Source organism: Paroedura picta, chromosome 6 (assembly GCF_049243985.1).
Source record: "Paroedura picta isolate Pp20150507F chromosome 6, Ppicta_v3.0, whole genome shotgun sequence".
Classification (NCBI taxonomy): Eukaryota; Metazoa; Chordata; class Lepidosauria; order Squamata; family Gekkonidae; genus Paroedura; species Paroedura picta.
This window is the reverse complement of record NC_135374.1, coordinates 12,682,109-12,697,915: the sequence shown is the minus strand read 5'-3', so window position 1 is coordinate 12,697,915 and position 15,807 is coordinate 12,682,109. Positions and strand designations below refer to the sequence as shown.

General features: G+C 48.2%; 2 protein-coding genes across 4 annotated transcripts in view; one reads left to right on the top strand and one right to left on the bottom strand.

The window, feature by feature from the left end:
* Positions 1–398, top strand: part of SMCO4 (single-pass membrane protein with coiled-coil domains 4) — a 65,101-nt gene extending 64,703 nt beyond the window's left edge. The window contains exon 4 of the transcript XR_013231704.1: positions 310–398. The gene's annotated coding sequence lies outside the window, so the exon portion shown is untranslated. The remainder of the gene's footprint in view (positions 1–309) is intronic.
* DEUP1 (deuterosome assembly protein 1) overlaps positions 275–15,807 on the bottom strand; it is a 71,760-nt gene continuing 56,227 nt past the window's right edge. For all 3 annotated transcript variants that reach the window (XM_077341433.1, XM_077341435.1, XM_077341434.1), the window contains 2 exons: positions 5,390–5,678; positions 275–697 (listed from right to left, as the gene is read on the bottom strand). In XM_077341433.1, the coding sequence (XP_077197548.1) occupies positions 533–697; positions 5,390–5,678 (454 nt within the window). In that variant the 3' untranslated portion in view covers positions 275–532. The remainder of the gene's footprint in view (positions 698–5,389; positions 5,679–15,807) is intronic.

Below are 15,807 nucleotides of genomic sequence, written 5' to 3'. Positions count from 1 at the left end.
CGTGCAGGCGCAGAAACCATGAGAGAACACACTCATGCGCAAGAGGGGGGAGGGGGAGCAATGGAAGCAGCTGGGTGGCCAAACTGTGGCTCTCCAGATGTCCCTGGACTACAATTCCCACGAGCCCCTGCCACCTGGCAGGGGCTCGTGGGAATTGTAGTCCAGGGACATCTGGAGTGCCACAGTTTGGCCCTCCCTGCTCTAGAATCTCTTAAAGTGGAAGGGGTTTTAGGAACAGGGCATCCTTTTGATAAGACAAGATATTCAGTATGCATTTAAGACTGAAAAGCTTCCATGTTTAATTTCCAGGTATTTCTCGACCTTGTAGCCTTGACAATACACAACATTCCCCTTGAAATAAAATCAGCAGGCAAACTATGTACAAAATCTCGCATTCTTTGTCTTGAGGGTAAATCTTTTTTTTTTTTTGGTTTGCTTTTAATGGCAGAGTGGAAGATTGATGTCGGGATTTTACCTACATCTCAGGGTCCAGTCCCCTACCCCCGCCTCCCTCCCCGGAGACTCATCTTTGTCAGCTTTGCTTGAGGCCGGCGTATTTCCTTAGGGTATCCTCCGACTGCCTTTGCAGCTCCTCGATGTGCTCGTTTAAAACCATTTCAAAGTCTCTCGCTCGCTTTTCTTCCTCTTGGAGGAACTTCTCTGTCGCGGTGGCAGGAAACAAGGCCTCGGGGGAAGGCTGAGCGATACAAAAGGATTGGCACAATTAGGACGGGCGCAATTACGGCACCGGCAAGATCCCCCTGGCGGAAGGCACCTTTTTTGTCTGCATGGGCATTCTTTAGCTGGCTCCCCTGGCTGGGGGCTGTAGACCCAGCTAGAGTGCCTCTAAATCTATACTGGAACGTTGGCTCAAAGGAGCACTGCTACGGTCCCCGTGCATGAGCAGAGCTGTGATTTAATGGCCTGGATGACAAATGTTTCGACACTGCTGAACCTTAAGGCTGGTTCCCATTTGCCAGATGTGTTTTTATCCCACGCTTCTTCCAAGGCAGGGGTCATCAACCCCTGGTCCGCGGCCCAGTGGCGGGCCGCAAAGGCCACGGTACCGGGCCGCCGCCAGCCACGCCTGCCTTCCCCCGCCGGCAGCAAGAAGGAAGGGAAGAAGCAGGCGCAGCCGCCGGCATGGCGGTGACGCAAACCCGCATGCGTGCTGTTGCCACGCATGCGCGTTAGCGCCCCTAGTGGCGAAAACGTGCACGTGCAGTTGCCGCACAAGCGCGTTAACGCTACCTGGTGGCGAAAACACGCATGCGTGGCAATTGTGCGTGCGCGTTTTCGCAGCACCCGGGCCGTCGGCTCTTCCCTCGCTCCGGAGGCGGTCCCTGACCTGAGAAAGGTTGGGGACCGCTGTTCCAAGGGACTCAGAGTAGCAGACGTGATCCTCTCTCCACAGCCCTGTGAGGTAGGCTAGGCTGAGAGAGAGAAGGTGACTGGCCCAAAGTCACCCGGTGAGCTTCATGTACAGTTGGGGATTTAAACCAGTCTTTCTGGTCCTAGACTAACACTCCCATCTACCGTGCGGAGTGCCCCAAAGGGCAGTTCTCTCTCCCATCATGTTTAACATCTATATGCACCCTCTTGCCCAGTTGGTCTGGTGTTATGGCCTGGGCTGTCACCAGTATGCGGATGACACCCAGCTCTATCTCCTGATGGATGGCCGGAATGTTACGCATGGCAGGATCCCTGCCTTATGCCTTGGCACACTGTCTTCTATAACCAATGGCACCCCACAATAGTCTAGGCTTAAGCTAAAGCCATGACACTGCTAGTGTCAGCCAAGCCAGGCCAGACTCCATCTTAGAAATCTTGCTCTCTGCCTCAGGTTTGGAAATCCAGGTGCCTCCATGCCCTACTCTCGACCCCCCCCCATTGTATTTCTAAGTGAGTGGACTGGCTTCTTCCTGTTTGCCTAAGGGCTCCTAGGAAAATCCTTTGTCTTGCAACATTTTTCACACTTGGCCCCTCTGCCAGGGGATATTTCCTCCCCACACCCTGCCAGCTAGACCTGATGGCTCTCTTCCTCAGAGCCATTAATACCTTTATCCAAATCCATTTACGGCCATCACCCCCCCCCCCCCACTTGGCCAGGTATTGTCCTAATCTCTGGGGACCCTGGAAACTTCCAGCACATGCTTACCTGAGCCTTGTCACATAGCCCCCTTCCCAAAATCCTATAAAAACCGTGGCTTCACACAGCCACTCTGAGTGTCTTCCAACCCGGGACCTCCCACGCTGGTTCGTGCTCCTTCCTCTGACCCACCACTCCTCGGACAGGTAACTATCAAGCCTTCCACTCTTCCTCCCCCTTCTCTATATGACTGCTTGTATGTGTGTTAGCTATTTGTGTGTACTTTTGTTATTTTCTTTTCAATAAAAGCTTATATTAATATTTTACCTTTAAATCTGTATTTGCCTTGAGTTCCCACGGGCGGAATAAACCCTCGTATACAAAGGTAACGATCCGATAACGCTAAGTTACCCCCCTCTCGCAGCATTTGAGCTAATATTCCCCACAAGCTCAAAGATACGTGTTTTTAGGACACGTGTCCAAGCAATTTGGGTAACAGGAAGTCCCCCCAGATTCATTTGCCAGTTGTTTGGAAGTGGTAACTGGATGGATCAGGAAGAGTCGCCTGAAACTCAACCCTTCCAAAATGGAGGTCCTGTAGCTGGGTAGAAGTGCATCTTCCCTGCCTGGATGGCACATCTGTGCCACAAGCCAGGAATCTGGGAGTGATTTTTGACGCCTCCCTTTCTAGGGAGGCTCAGATCACTAAGGTAGCTCAGACGGCATTTTTTCTTCTTCGCCAAGCCCGGCTACTAGCGCCCAACTTGTCCCCGGAACACCTGGCCACTGTGATCCATGCAACGGTCACTTCCAGGCTAGACTTCTGTAACTCACTCTACGTGGGCCTACCTTTGTCCCTGACCTGGAACTTGCAGCTGATGCAGTTGGCACAGCTGTATGAGTGCTCGCCAAGTCATCCTGGAGGGCTAATGTCCAGACGCTGTTGAAACAATTCCATTGGCTACCAATTTGCTCCCAGATCAGGTTCAAGGCACTGGTTTTGACCTTTCAGGCTTTATGCGGCTTGGGCCCTACTTTCCTATGAGTCTACCTCCTTACCTCCTTAGGTCTGCCTCCTTAGGGACCCCTATGGAGTCTACCTCCTTAAGTTTACCTCCTTATGCCCCCTGTAGGGCACTCTGCTCTGCGGGTATGAAGCTTCTGAGGATCCCGGGGCCTTGGGAGACGTGCCTGGGTGGGCCGTTGCATGAGATAAAAATGCACTATTTGTCTCTGGATAGAGATGGGGAGAGATATGTTTATCTCCTTCCCGGGATCTATTGCATACAGCAATTTATCTGTGCAGTTCTAGTTGCCTCCAGACACTTTGTTGTATGTGATGATCTATACCTGTTCCAAAGAGCCTCTTTGTACCTGTTTCCAAAGAGCCTCTTGTGGCGCAGAGTGGTAAGGCAGCCGTCTGAAAGCTTTGCCCATGAGGCTGGGAGTTCGATCCCAGCAGCCGGCTCAAGGTTGACTCAGCCTTCCGTCCTTCCGAGGTCGGTAAAATGAGTCCCCAGCTTGCTGGGGGGTAAACGGTCATGACTGGGGAAGGCACTGGCAAACCACCCCGTATTGAGTCTGCCATGAAAACGCTGGAGGGCGTCACCCCAAGGGTCAGACATGACTCGGTGCTTGCACAGGGGATACCTTTACCTTTACTATACCTGTTCCACCCTAAAATGCAAAAAGACCTACTGGCTTTGAGTAAAGTCTGGAAGGAAAAGGCATCTCTCGGAATTGGCAAGGGGGAATGCGGAACACCCTATGAAGTACAAAGCCCTTTAATCCAGAATCCAGATTTTAGTCTTGGCTAAAGATGTCGTGGATTAATCTACCAGGATATTTATTTATGTGTTTGTTCAATTTACTACCAGCCGCTATCAAACAAGTCGTCTTGCGGTGGGTTACAGCATAAAATAATCCCTACATGATAAAACATTAAAACCATATCATAGCCCAGTGGTGAGAATAAGTTAATATATAAAATCTAAGCTCCTTCCCCTCCCTCCTCACCCCCCTCCAGCACCTCAGGGTCAGACTCCCAGAGTGCTGATTAATAGATGTCAATGTCAAGGGGTCCCTAGATCTTGTGGCCCTGGCCTCAACCAAAGACCTGGGTGTAAACTGCACGGAGCTTTTATTCCAACCCCAGGTCGATTCAGTCCCTGCCCTCTACACAGAATGCGATTTCCGTTTGGATTTGGGGCGATTTAAATTTTCCTTCTGCAGCAAGAAGGACTGATCCAGAGTGACCCTACCTTTATTGTGCGATATCTTAGAGTGCTTTTAAGCCTGAATATATTATAAAATCGCATTGTTTTGAATCTGGGCTTTCCTCTGTGGTAGAGGATCCGTGATTGGCTACAAGTGGTCATGTGACAAGCCTGCCTTAAAGGAGAAGCCCCTAATTTCTCTTAACTTCTGTCGGCCTTGGATTTTTTTGTGTGCCTTCTTTGTTCCCCCCCACCTTCAAGAAAAGAAAGGATTTTTTCCTCCCTCCTCTGACTTCTTGGATCCTTTCCCCCCCACCTTCAAGAAAACAAAGAAAGAGTCTCCATTTGCCTCCCCCCCTCTTCTGAGCCTCCCTAACCACGTGCAGAAGACTTTCCTGTTTCAATGGGGAGGGGGGAAGAGGAAGACCCGAGTTCAAAGCGATCTGAATTCAACAGGATTGACAATGGAATAAACAAAGTAAGTGCAGACTCTGTCCTGGTGGAAGAGCTCTGTCTACGGAACCGTGAAAGCTCCTGAACCTCAGCTCTTTCCAGGAGCTCATTCCGCCAGGTTGGGGCCAAGAACAAAAAGGCCCTGGCCCTGTTTGAGGCCAGGGAAACTTCCCATGGGCTGGGAACCACCAACAAATTTGTACCCACAGAGCGCAAGGCCCTGCAGGGGGCATAAGGCAATATCCTGCATAAGGTGATGGTGGTCCCTCAGATAGATGGTCCCTTACAGCTTGTGACCTACATGGTGGCTGTTAAATAAGGGTGGGTTGCAGGGAGGAAATAAGGGTCAAATGGGTGAAAAATTAGCCATAATTTTGCTTGTAGACTGGGGTTCCCAACCTTTGTCAGCCCCTGGGCACCTCTGGAATTCTGACCAAACTCTGTCTGGAGCCTTGCTGGGCAAATTCCCTACTTGATCCCACCCACTTTCAAAAAACACTTAGCAGGTACCAGAAAAGGTGTCAGCAAGCCTTAGTACTAGAAAAGGTACTTAGGAGGCCTTAGCTCATAGACTAAGCTTTGAGAATGTGACTTAAAAACCGTCACCACCACCAAGTTAACGATTACTGACCATCTGGCTTTCTTCTATGATGTGAAGACGGCTGAGCAATGCGTCGGACCGATTTCTTTCAGGAAGGTAGTGGCCGTAATACGCAGGATACGCCTCTGAGGGTGATCGAGATCTACCGTCTACTGGAGGTTCCCGGTCTGTGCACGGTCTTGGAGGAGGCAAATTTGCAGGGCTTTCGAGACTGACAATATCCCCCTGGCCCTGCCAGGCAGGAATCTGGGTTCCGCAGTGGCCAGAGGTTTCGTAAGTCACAGACTGTGGCATCCACTCCTTTTCAAGCCGCGCTGGTCTGAAAGGGTGGGACAAAGGGTTTCACGTTACTGTTAAGATGTCATAGAATAATAGAATCATAGAATCATAGAGTTGGAAGGGGCCATACAGGCCATCTAGTCCAACCCCCTGCTCAACGCAGGATCAGCCCTAAGCATCCTAAAGCAGTAATCTGTGAACGAGAATCAGACACTGACTGTCAGAAAAAGGACAATAAAATCAAAGTCCAGTAGCACCCTTGAGACCAACAAAGATTTATTCAAGGCGTGAGCTTTCAAGTGCAAGCACCTTCATCAGACGAAGGGTGCTTGCACTCGAAAGCTCACACCCTGAATAAATCTTTGTTGGTCTTAAAGGTGCTACCGGACTCTGATTTTATTGTGCTACTTCAGACCAACACGGCTACTCATTGAATCTGTCAGAAAAAGGGTTAACGGGCTTTGTTGACACTTGTTGCTGTGGGAACAGGCATAGTGGGTCATGTGATATGTTTATTGCCATGTGGCCATTGATAAGCTGTCTAGTTCTCACACCCAAAAGTGACTGGAAGAGTAGTAATTCTCCTTCCTGACTTTGTCTTCTCTGAGACTGCTTTGGGCAGTGTGAGAAAGATCCATCTTAGAGTCCAAAGATGAGATCTAGAGCTCGGTTTTCTTGTTTTATTTCCAAGTTCCCCTACCCTGGTAGTCTAGTAAAAAAAAAATACTATAATACTGCTTTGTCTGATCCCATCATTAATATATCAGCTCTGCTAACTTTTATTACACAATTTGCCCAACAGTTACAAGCTTCTGAAGGCCAGCTACACTTTGTGAAATATCACTTGCGGGCAAAAAATATTCTCATCCGGGTTCGTCTGCAGAATTCGATAAGTGACTCCTCATTTTATTTTATTTCTTTGATTAAGAATGTTTATAGCTTGCCTTTTCTCTCAGGAGTCTTGAGGCCATTAACAGTGGATCTGAAAAGCGTGACACAACACTGTCAACCAAATGTTACACAGAAAGATCACATAAAACCTGAAAGGGTTCTTGCGCGTGGCAGGACCCCTGCCTCACCGACTGGCATACTGTCTTCTACAACCAGTGATACTCCTCCATAGTCTAGACTTAAGCCAAAGCCATGACACTGTTAAAGTCTGCTAAGCCAGGTTAGACTCCATCTTAAAGAGCTTGCTCTTGGCCACAGGTTCAGAAAAGCAGTCTCTGCCTGACAGAGGTACCCCCTGACTCAAGATTGCTCTCCTCCTAACCCCTACCCCTACTCCATTGTTTTGCTGACTTAGTGGACCAGCTAAAACCTGTTTGCCCAGAGGCTCCTAGGCAAATCTCTTTGTCTTTCATATGACAACTACTTGGCTCCTCTGCCATGGGAAATCTCTTCCCCAAACCCTGCAGTCAGACCTATTGAGACATGATGGCTCCCTTTTCTTAGACCCATTAATGCCTTTGTCTAAGCCCATCAACAGCCATCTCCGGATCTGGCCAGGGCATTGCCCAGCATCCTGACCCATGAAAAATTCCTTCATGTGCTCACCTAGGCCACATCACATAGCCCCCTGCCCAAAAACCTATATAAAGGATCCATTGGAACCTCCCATCACGCTGGCACATGTCGCTGACCTCTGACTCTCTACTCTACAGGAACGGTATAGAACCCTCTTTTCCCATCCTATTTCTTTTCTATATGACTGCTTGATAGGTGTGTTAGATATATTTATGCTTTTATTTCTTTCTAATATAGAATCATAGAGTTGGAAGGGGCCACGCAGGCCATCTAGTCCAACCCCCTGCTCAACGCAGGATCAGCCCAAAGCATCCTAAAGCAATAAAGACTATTACTAATAAAGACTATTACTATGTTTACAATTTACCAACGTTGTCTGCCTTGAGTTCTTAAGGGTTCAATTACCTTGTGAAAACTGGTAATCGATCCTTCAACACAAAGCTACCTCATTCTCGCCCTGCTAGTTCCCCACGGCTTAATACATGTGTCACAGGGAATGTGTAAGCGCGATTCTGGTAACAGGGGAAAACAGTGTCCCCCGGAAAGATAGCCCGGTGGGAGGGGAGAGCTGAACCCCCCTTTTCTTATGTTCATTGTGGGCCTGATCTTAATCAGACACTGCACACTCAAGAACCGAGGAAAGCCCAAAAGTTGTGTCACTTGTATGATGCAAGAGTGAGGATCCAGACCCAACCTGTGTAGGTCATAATTTGTGAAGAGGGGCTCAGGTTGTGGGCCCAGCAATCTAAGGCCGCTTGATATGTTCATGGGTTGTGCAGGTCTAGGTTAAGACAGCCTAGCCAACTGGCTACATTTTCCCTTGGTATAGAAGAAGAAGAAGAGTTGGTTCTTATATGCCGCTTTTCCCTACCCAAAGGAGGCTCAAAGCGGCTTACAGTCGCCTTCCCATTCCTCTCCCCACAACAGACACCCTGTGAGGTGGATGAGGCTGAGAGATCCCTGATATTCCTGCTCAGTCAGAACAGTTTTATCAGTGCCGTGGCGAGCCCAAGGTCACCCAGCTGGTTGCATGTGGGGGAGCACAGAACCGAACCTGGCATGCCAGATTAGAAGTCCGCACTCCTAACCACTACACCAAACTACATAAAGTAGCTGTCCTATAAGGCCAACCAGTTTTTAGTGCCTGCATTTTGGAGCTTCTACACTTCAAAATTTTCACCAGCCATCATTGGGAGCAAAACAGGTGAAGTTACATGCTTCTGTTTGGGCCTTTTTTCTCTCCTCCTCCCCCATGGGCAAACACTACCCAGTCTCTTGAACATAAACAGCACGAACGCATTAGCATGGCATCTGGAAATTGCCAATTATGAAAAAAGAGCCTTTAAAAAAACAACACCACATGTTTTCTATTTTTGCTGTATCAAAGATATCCTTTTGCCCTTCGTTCCTTGGCATAATTGCCATGGAAACAGAACGGCAAATTAAAACTGAAAAGCTAAACAAAACCAAACCACGGTTCACATTCACAATGAAATAAAACGCACCCCGGAGTCGGATCGCGGCGACAGCTTGGGTTCGTCTGCTTCTGTCGGTTGTTTGATAATATAGCGGTGGTTTGCTAGGGAAACGCTGATCCCTTTTCACTGATCCTCAAAGCAGAAAACAGCAATGGAACAGCCTTGATTCTTAGGCTGGGTGGGAATGGGCCTCCAACGTTGCAAAACAGACATCTGGTTGACATGCCAGAATTTGTGAATGAACTGTGGTTGGTCCAAACACATCTGTTATCAGCTGGCATTCCTACAGGCGCACTCCCGCAGGTGGTGGTTTTCATTAGTTAAACGTGAGCGGGGCAAGGGCTCTTCACCTTTTTTATGCTTACAGACCCCCTTCTCAGATTAATCCTTTTAAACGCATAAAACCAAATGCATCAGATGACCAAGGAAAGGCAGATGGGAAGGCTGCAATAACAGGTGCTCTAGTGCTGGGTCTCACAACTACTTTCATTTTGATGTAGTGATATTTCAAGTTATCTGTAACAACTCATGTTGTTGTTCATATCATGTGATATGAAACGAACAGTGATTTCTATTAGTGACAAAGTCACAGGGAGGGGTTGCTGATACAACTGTGGTTTGTTGCCTCCATTCATAATGGAAGGAAATGCTGATTGGAGAGGTTAGGGAAAATAAAGATAAATCCCCCCCCCACATCCAGAAGAAGAGCTGGTTTTTATATCCCTCTTTTCACTACCCCAAGGAGTCTCAAAGCAGCCTTCCCTTCCTCTCCCCACAACAGACACCCTGTGAGGGAGGGGAGGCTGAGAGCTCTGACAGAACTGCTCTGTGAGAACAGCTCTATCAGCAATGTGACTAGGACAAGGTCACCCAGCTGGCTGCATGTGAAGGAGGAGTGGGGAATCAAACCCGGCTCTCCAAGTTAGAAGCCCCTGCTCTTAACCACTACACCAAGCTGACTCACATTTATGGACCCCCAGAAATCTATCCATGGACCTCACAGGGTTCCATAGACCCCAGGCTAAGAACCTCTAGAGTACGGGGCTCCTACAATACATATAGGGTTGAATCCAGTTGGCTTTTCAACTCCATCTTGCCCATTTGTCTTCTTGGTACACTCTCAACCCCACATGACATCTGTAGGTGCCGCGATCCCAGCCAAGAGGACCCCTTCTTTTTTTACCAGTTGCCATGATCTTATGCCTGAGGCTGAGGGATTTCCCTCACACACAACACAGGTCTCAAGCCTGAGATTTTTTTTTTTTGCCCAGAGAAGGGACCGGGGAAAGGGATGCTTAATTTCACCCCTGACTACTCTTTTTTCTACTGCAGCTCTCCCTCACAGCTGTCCTCTTCCCCCAAGTTGCACATTGACCACATGGATTCAAATGGGTAGCCGTGTTGGTCTCAAGTATACAACAGAATCAAAGTTCCAGTAGCTCCTTTAAGACCAACAAAGATTTATTCAAGGCGTGAGCTTTCGAGTGCAAGCACTCGAAAGCTCACGCCTTGAATAAATCTGTGTTGGTCTTAAAGGTGCCACTGGACACTGATTCTATTGAACACATCGGAAAGTGCAGAGCACCTCTCTTCCTTTCAAAGCGCATCTTCCGTGAAGCTGTTTTCATTTGCAAAGACTGGTTGTACAGACATTGTTAGGCACACTTGCAGGTAATGGTACGGCTTGCTCCAGGCACCTGCCCCCTGCCTCTGGATGCTTCTGTCCCACGGGCTGGGCACAGGAGACTGATAAATGCATCTCTTTAGGGCTCTAATCATACACTGTGCAAATCAGGAGGTGAAACCACCCAAGCCGATCATTTCATGTAATCATCGGCCACTTCCGAATCAAGATTGCAGTTCACCAGGAAGGTAAATCTGCAGGTGCCAAATAATTACTATGAAATCCTTGGACGGCAGCCAGAGAGGTGCCGCCCGGCGTCCCACTGCAGAAGCTTTTCTATCAGCATTTTTACCCAAGCTGTCTCGGGTTCGTGGCCATTTTCAGAAAAGCGACTGGAAATATTTTTTTAAAACATAGCACGTCAGTTTTCATTTGATCTTTTTAATTCAATTGAACCGGTCACACCGCACCCGGAGTCCTGTGTGCAGTTCTGGAGGCCAGAAAACAACGTGGACAAAATTGAGGGGGTGCAGAGGAGAGCCATGAGCACAATCCGGGGCCTGGGGACCAAGCCCTGGGAGGAAAGGCTGAGGGACTTGGGGATGTTCAGCCTGGGGAAGAAGAGGTGGAGAAAGGACATGATGGCTCTCTTGAAGTATCTGAAAGGTTGTCACTTGGAGGAGGGCAGGGAGCAGTTCCTGGTGGCAGCAGAGGAAAGGACTCACAGTAATGGGTTTAAATTATATGTAGAACAGTACCAGCTAGACATCAGGAAAATCATGTTCACCATCAGAGTAGTTCAGCAGGGGAATCGGCTGCCTAAGGAAGTGGTGACCACCCCCTCACTGGCGGTCTTCAAGCACCAGCTAGGCTGATATTAATCCCGTATGTTTTAGCCTGATCCTGCCTTGAGCAGGGGGTTGGACTAGATGGCCTGCAGGGCCCCTTCCAACTCTATGATTCTAATAGATGACTGGGTAAAAATGAGTGGGAGCCAGACATATGCACACACACACACACACACACACAAAGTGTTCTTTCTTCTCAAGCTCAGGATATCTTAGTATCTCTGTTCTTGCCCCCTTGCCTCCTAATTTAAGGCCATATTAATTTATTCAGCGCTGTCTGAAACGCACCAGCTTTTCAGACCCCGTCAGTGAAGGACACGGACGTTGCAAAAACAAGAGAAATGCTTTTAACGAGACTTCTAAAAAATGACTACTGGTAGCAGGGGAAAGAGATGAGGCGGGAGGCTGCTTATGAAAATCACCTCTTGCCAAGCAGTTGATGTCTCATCTTGGCTTCTCCATCCCTCATTTTATTAAGCTTCATCTTGGCTTCTCCATCCCTCATTTTATTAAGCTCCATTAAGGTCTTCTACATAAAGTGATTGTCAAGAGGAGAACCAAAAAGGATATAACCTTACAAAAGGTCTTAAAATATGATACCGTGCCATAAAAAGGCCAAGGCAGTTCTTGGGGCGATTAACAAGACCCCCTCCTAAGGTCTCGGAAGGTGTAATGCCGCCAGTCTCAGCTTTACTACGGTCTCCTCCGGGATGCGCAGTTTAGACATGAGAAGCGGAATGTTAGCAATGCAGAAATGCTAGCAGATGACAAAGCTTCTAGTAGGTAAGGCTGAAGATGCTAGAAAAGGGGAGATGTCGTAAGCCATGGTAGATTCCCACTGGGGGGGGGGGGAAACTAGGTATAATCTGCTAAAAATAAAAAAGGCCAATGGCCATTAAAACAATCTGGTACATGTACACACAGATTCCTTTCTGCCATCTGCAATAAAGAAGAACTGTTTTCTTGTACCCTGCTTTTCTCTCCCCGAAGGAGTCTCAAAGTGGCTTAGAATCGCATTCCCCTTCCTCTCCCCTCAACAGGCACCCTGTGAGATAGGTGGGGCTGAGAAAGCTCTGAGAGAACTGGCACTGGCCCAAGGTCACTGTCTGAAGAGGAGTGCGGGATCGAACTCAGTTCTCCAGATTAGTGGCGGGTTACAAGATAACACAATACAATCCTTTGTTTTAACTGGGGATGTTTTAACTGTCATGGTCAGCTCATTTGAACCAAGAAGAAAGACAGGACTTGTGGCTTAATAAATAGACATGCATAAATAAATAAATAGGGAAGCTTGAGAACTGCATTCTGGGGACAAACAAAGACATTACACTTAGCGGAACAACGAGGGTAGTGACCTACGTCCCTGTCTGACCAGGCTTCCTGGGTGTTTTCCCCTGGAGGAGCTGCTTCTTTTGTACACTGCACATTGCACGTTCCAACATGCGGCATCCTGTTTGTCCCCAATCCTTTTAACAGAAGACCTTAAGGACAAAGGATGGGAGCAGAATGGCCGAGGGGCGGCAAGAGTCTGCCAGTGAGGACTGGAGGGCTGACCTCTTAGCCTTGCTCCTCAATGGGACAAGAAGAAGAAGAAGAAGAAGAAGAAGAAGAAGAAGAAGAAGAAGAAGAAGAAGAAGAAGAGTTGGTTCTTATATGCCGCTTTTCCCTACCCGAAGGAGGCTCAAAGCGGCTTACAGTCACCTTCCCTTTCCTCTCCCCACAACAGACACCCTGTGAGGGAGGTGAGGCTGAGAGAGCCCTGATATCACGGTCAGAACAGTTTTATCAGTGCCGTGGCGAGCCCAAGGTCACCCAGCTGGCTGCATGTGGGGGAGTGCAGAATTGAACATAGCATGCCAGATTAGAAGTCCGCACTCCTAACCACGACACCAAACTGGCTCTACACCAAACAAGTGGGGGAACACAACCAATCAGAATGCAGACAACCACAGGTCTGGTTCAAAAGAAGTAGGGAGCAGCAGCAGTCCACATCCAGCCTCAGACAGAAGCCCTGTGCTTCAAACGCATCCTCATCTGTAGCGCTGGACGTTTCCCCGAGTCAATGTTTCCTTCAAGAACGGACAAGATGAAAATTGTAATCATCAAGCATGAAAGGTGGGCGGGGGGGGGGAGGGAAGGATTTTTTAAAATCAAAACTCTACTCCATCAGGAAACCTGCCATGCGCATCAGGGACTAAATTGAATAACTGCTCTGAATTCCATCCCCAGACCTCTCCAACACAGTGCTTCTGAAGCTATGGGCAGCGGTGGGATGCGCTAAGCCAGGGGTTGTCAAACTGTGGCCCGTCAGATGTCCTTGGACTATAATTCCCATGAGCCCCTGCCAGCATTCACTGGCAGGGGCTCATGGGAATTGTAGTCCATGGACATCTGGAGGGCCGCAGTTTGACTAAAACTGCTTAAAGAATGATTAAGCTATTCCAAACACTGAGATAAGCCAGGTCACGTCAGGGACTCATGGGAATTGTAGTGCATGGGCATCTGGAGGGCTGCAGTTTGACTCCCCCTGTGCTAAGCTTTCTGCAACATCTTCATAGAAGGCTGGCCCACTGCAGATGTAAGGAAATGTATTATTATTTTAAAAATCCAAGTAGGATGCCCTAAAGTGAGAAGCAACAGGTATTTCATATATCGAGATTTAAATTCTCAAATTGCATTGGTTGCCGACTGTTTCCGGATCAAGTTCAAGGTTCTGGTTTTTTAAGGCTATATGTGGCTTGGGCCCTATTTACCTGAAGGACCCCTTACCTCCTTATGCCCCCCGCAGAGCACTCCGTTCTGCGGGTATGAATCTGCTGATGGTCCTGGGCCCACAAGAAGTGTGCTTGGCCTCGACCAGGGCCAGGGCCTTTACGGTCCTGGCCCCTATCTGGAAGAGCTGCGGGCCCTCTCGGAACTCTCAGGGTTCTGCAGGGCCTACAAGATGGAGCTCTTCCACCAGGCGATTGGTTGAGGCCGCTCCACTTGATTGACTGTGAGAGGAAAGGCAGCCAATGGATGCTCATTTTACCAACCTCGGAAAGATAGAAGGCTGAGTCAACCTTGAGCCGGCTGCTGGGATTGAACTCCCGGCCTCATGGTCAGAGCTTTCAGACTGCATGCCTGCTGCCTTACCACTCTGCGCCACAAGAGGCTCTTGCAGAGAAGGCTAGCGCCTGTTATATTTTAAATTACAATGGGCTATTGTGCTAGTCATCTAAATATCTACCATGCAAACCTAAGCACAGTCACATCCTTCTCACTGAAATCAATGGGACTGGAAAGGCATAACTCTGCTTAGGACTGCACTCAGGGTTGTTGAGTCTCCACCCACAACCCCTGGGATATTTATGGGGAAATAGCAGCTGACCAGGAAATGATGTCACTCTAGGAATTTCCCCAAATCTCTCTGGTAAATAGTACAGACACTGGAGGGGATTCCTAGATCATGGAGGTGGGGGATCCCATCCCGGAAGTATGGAACTGGTAACCCTAGCTGCACTGTATTTGGACAACACAGAAGAAAAACTGTAACACAGATTGTCTGCATGAAGAATCCTGACAGAATTCTGACGAAGATAACAATGCAATGGGCAGGATCAGTGCACGGAGAGTCAGATTTCCACTCCCCTCCTCTCTCTACATTCACCTTTTCCAAAGAAGAGCATTCAAGGAGAACCGTTTATTAGGCCAACCCATCTTTTTTTTCTTCCTCCACGGAGGTCGGTAGCTGATCAGTTCCCATCAAAGCGGCATTTTCTTTCAGGTCATGAAACCCATTACGATCCTTCCCCGACTATTACGGAATGGCCTGCTTCCTCACGTTAATGTATGAAGGATGGGAGCGAAGCTCGGCTTCATTGGTTTGCCTCCTGCTGTAATTGAGGTAATTGCAGCGGCAGGACTGGAGCGAGCCTACAATAAACTACAGTGCCCTGAAGTGTCATTGTATAAAAGCAGCCAGAGGTCAAACTCAGTCGGAATACTCAGCCTCACAGGAAGTACAGTGAAGAAGACGTCCAAAGGCATTAAGCCATATATGCCTTGCTGCTCTCTACCGTAACTCCACACATCCGATACTCTACATATTATCTGGCATCTCTTTTTACAATCAAGTGTTTCGGAATCTCTATATACTAAGAAAAGGTCCAGCAGTGAAATATTACATGCATTGCTAAATGTTTACCCAAGATGAGCCAGGGTGATATCGTGGTTAGATTGTTGGACTGGGATCTGGGAGATCCAGTATGCATAACTGAGAGAAATATAAAGGGTGTCCTGCAGGGGGAGATGTATATTTAGCATAAATAGGACTAGATGACTAACATGACCCTTTCCAACTCTAGAGGTCTATGATTCTCAGTTTTATATGGCAGAGTTGTTCTGTAGCAAGCAAATCCCTTGCCACTTGCCATGAAGAAGAAGAAGAAGAAGAAGAAGAAGAAGAAGAAGAAGAAGAAGAAGAAGAAGAAGAAGAAGAAGAAGAAGAAGAAGAGGAGGAGGAGGAGGAGGAGGAGGAGGAGTTGGCTCTTATATCCCACTTTTCTCTACCCGAAGGAGTCTCAAAATGGCTTACATTTGCATTCCCTTCCTCTCCCCACAACAGACATCCTGTGAGGGAGGCGAGGCTGAGAGAGCCCTGAGATTACTGAAGAAAAAGAAGAAGAGTTGGTTCTTATATGCCGCTTTTCT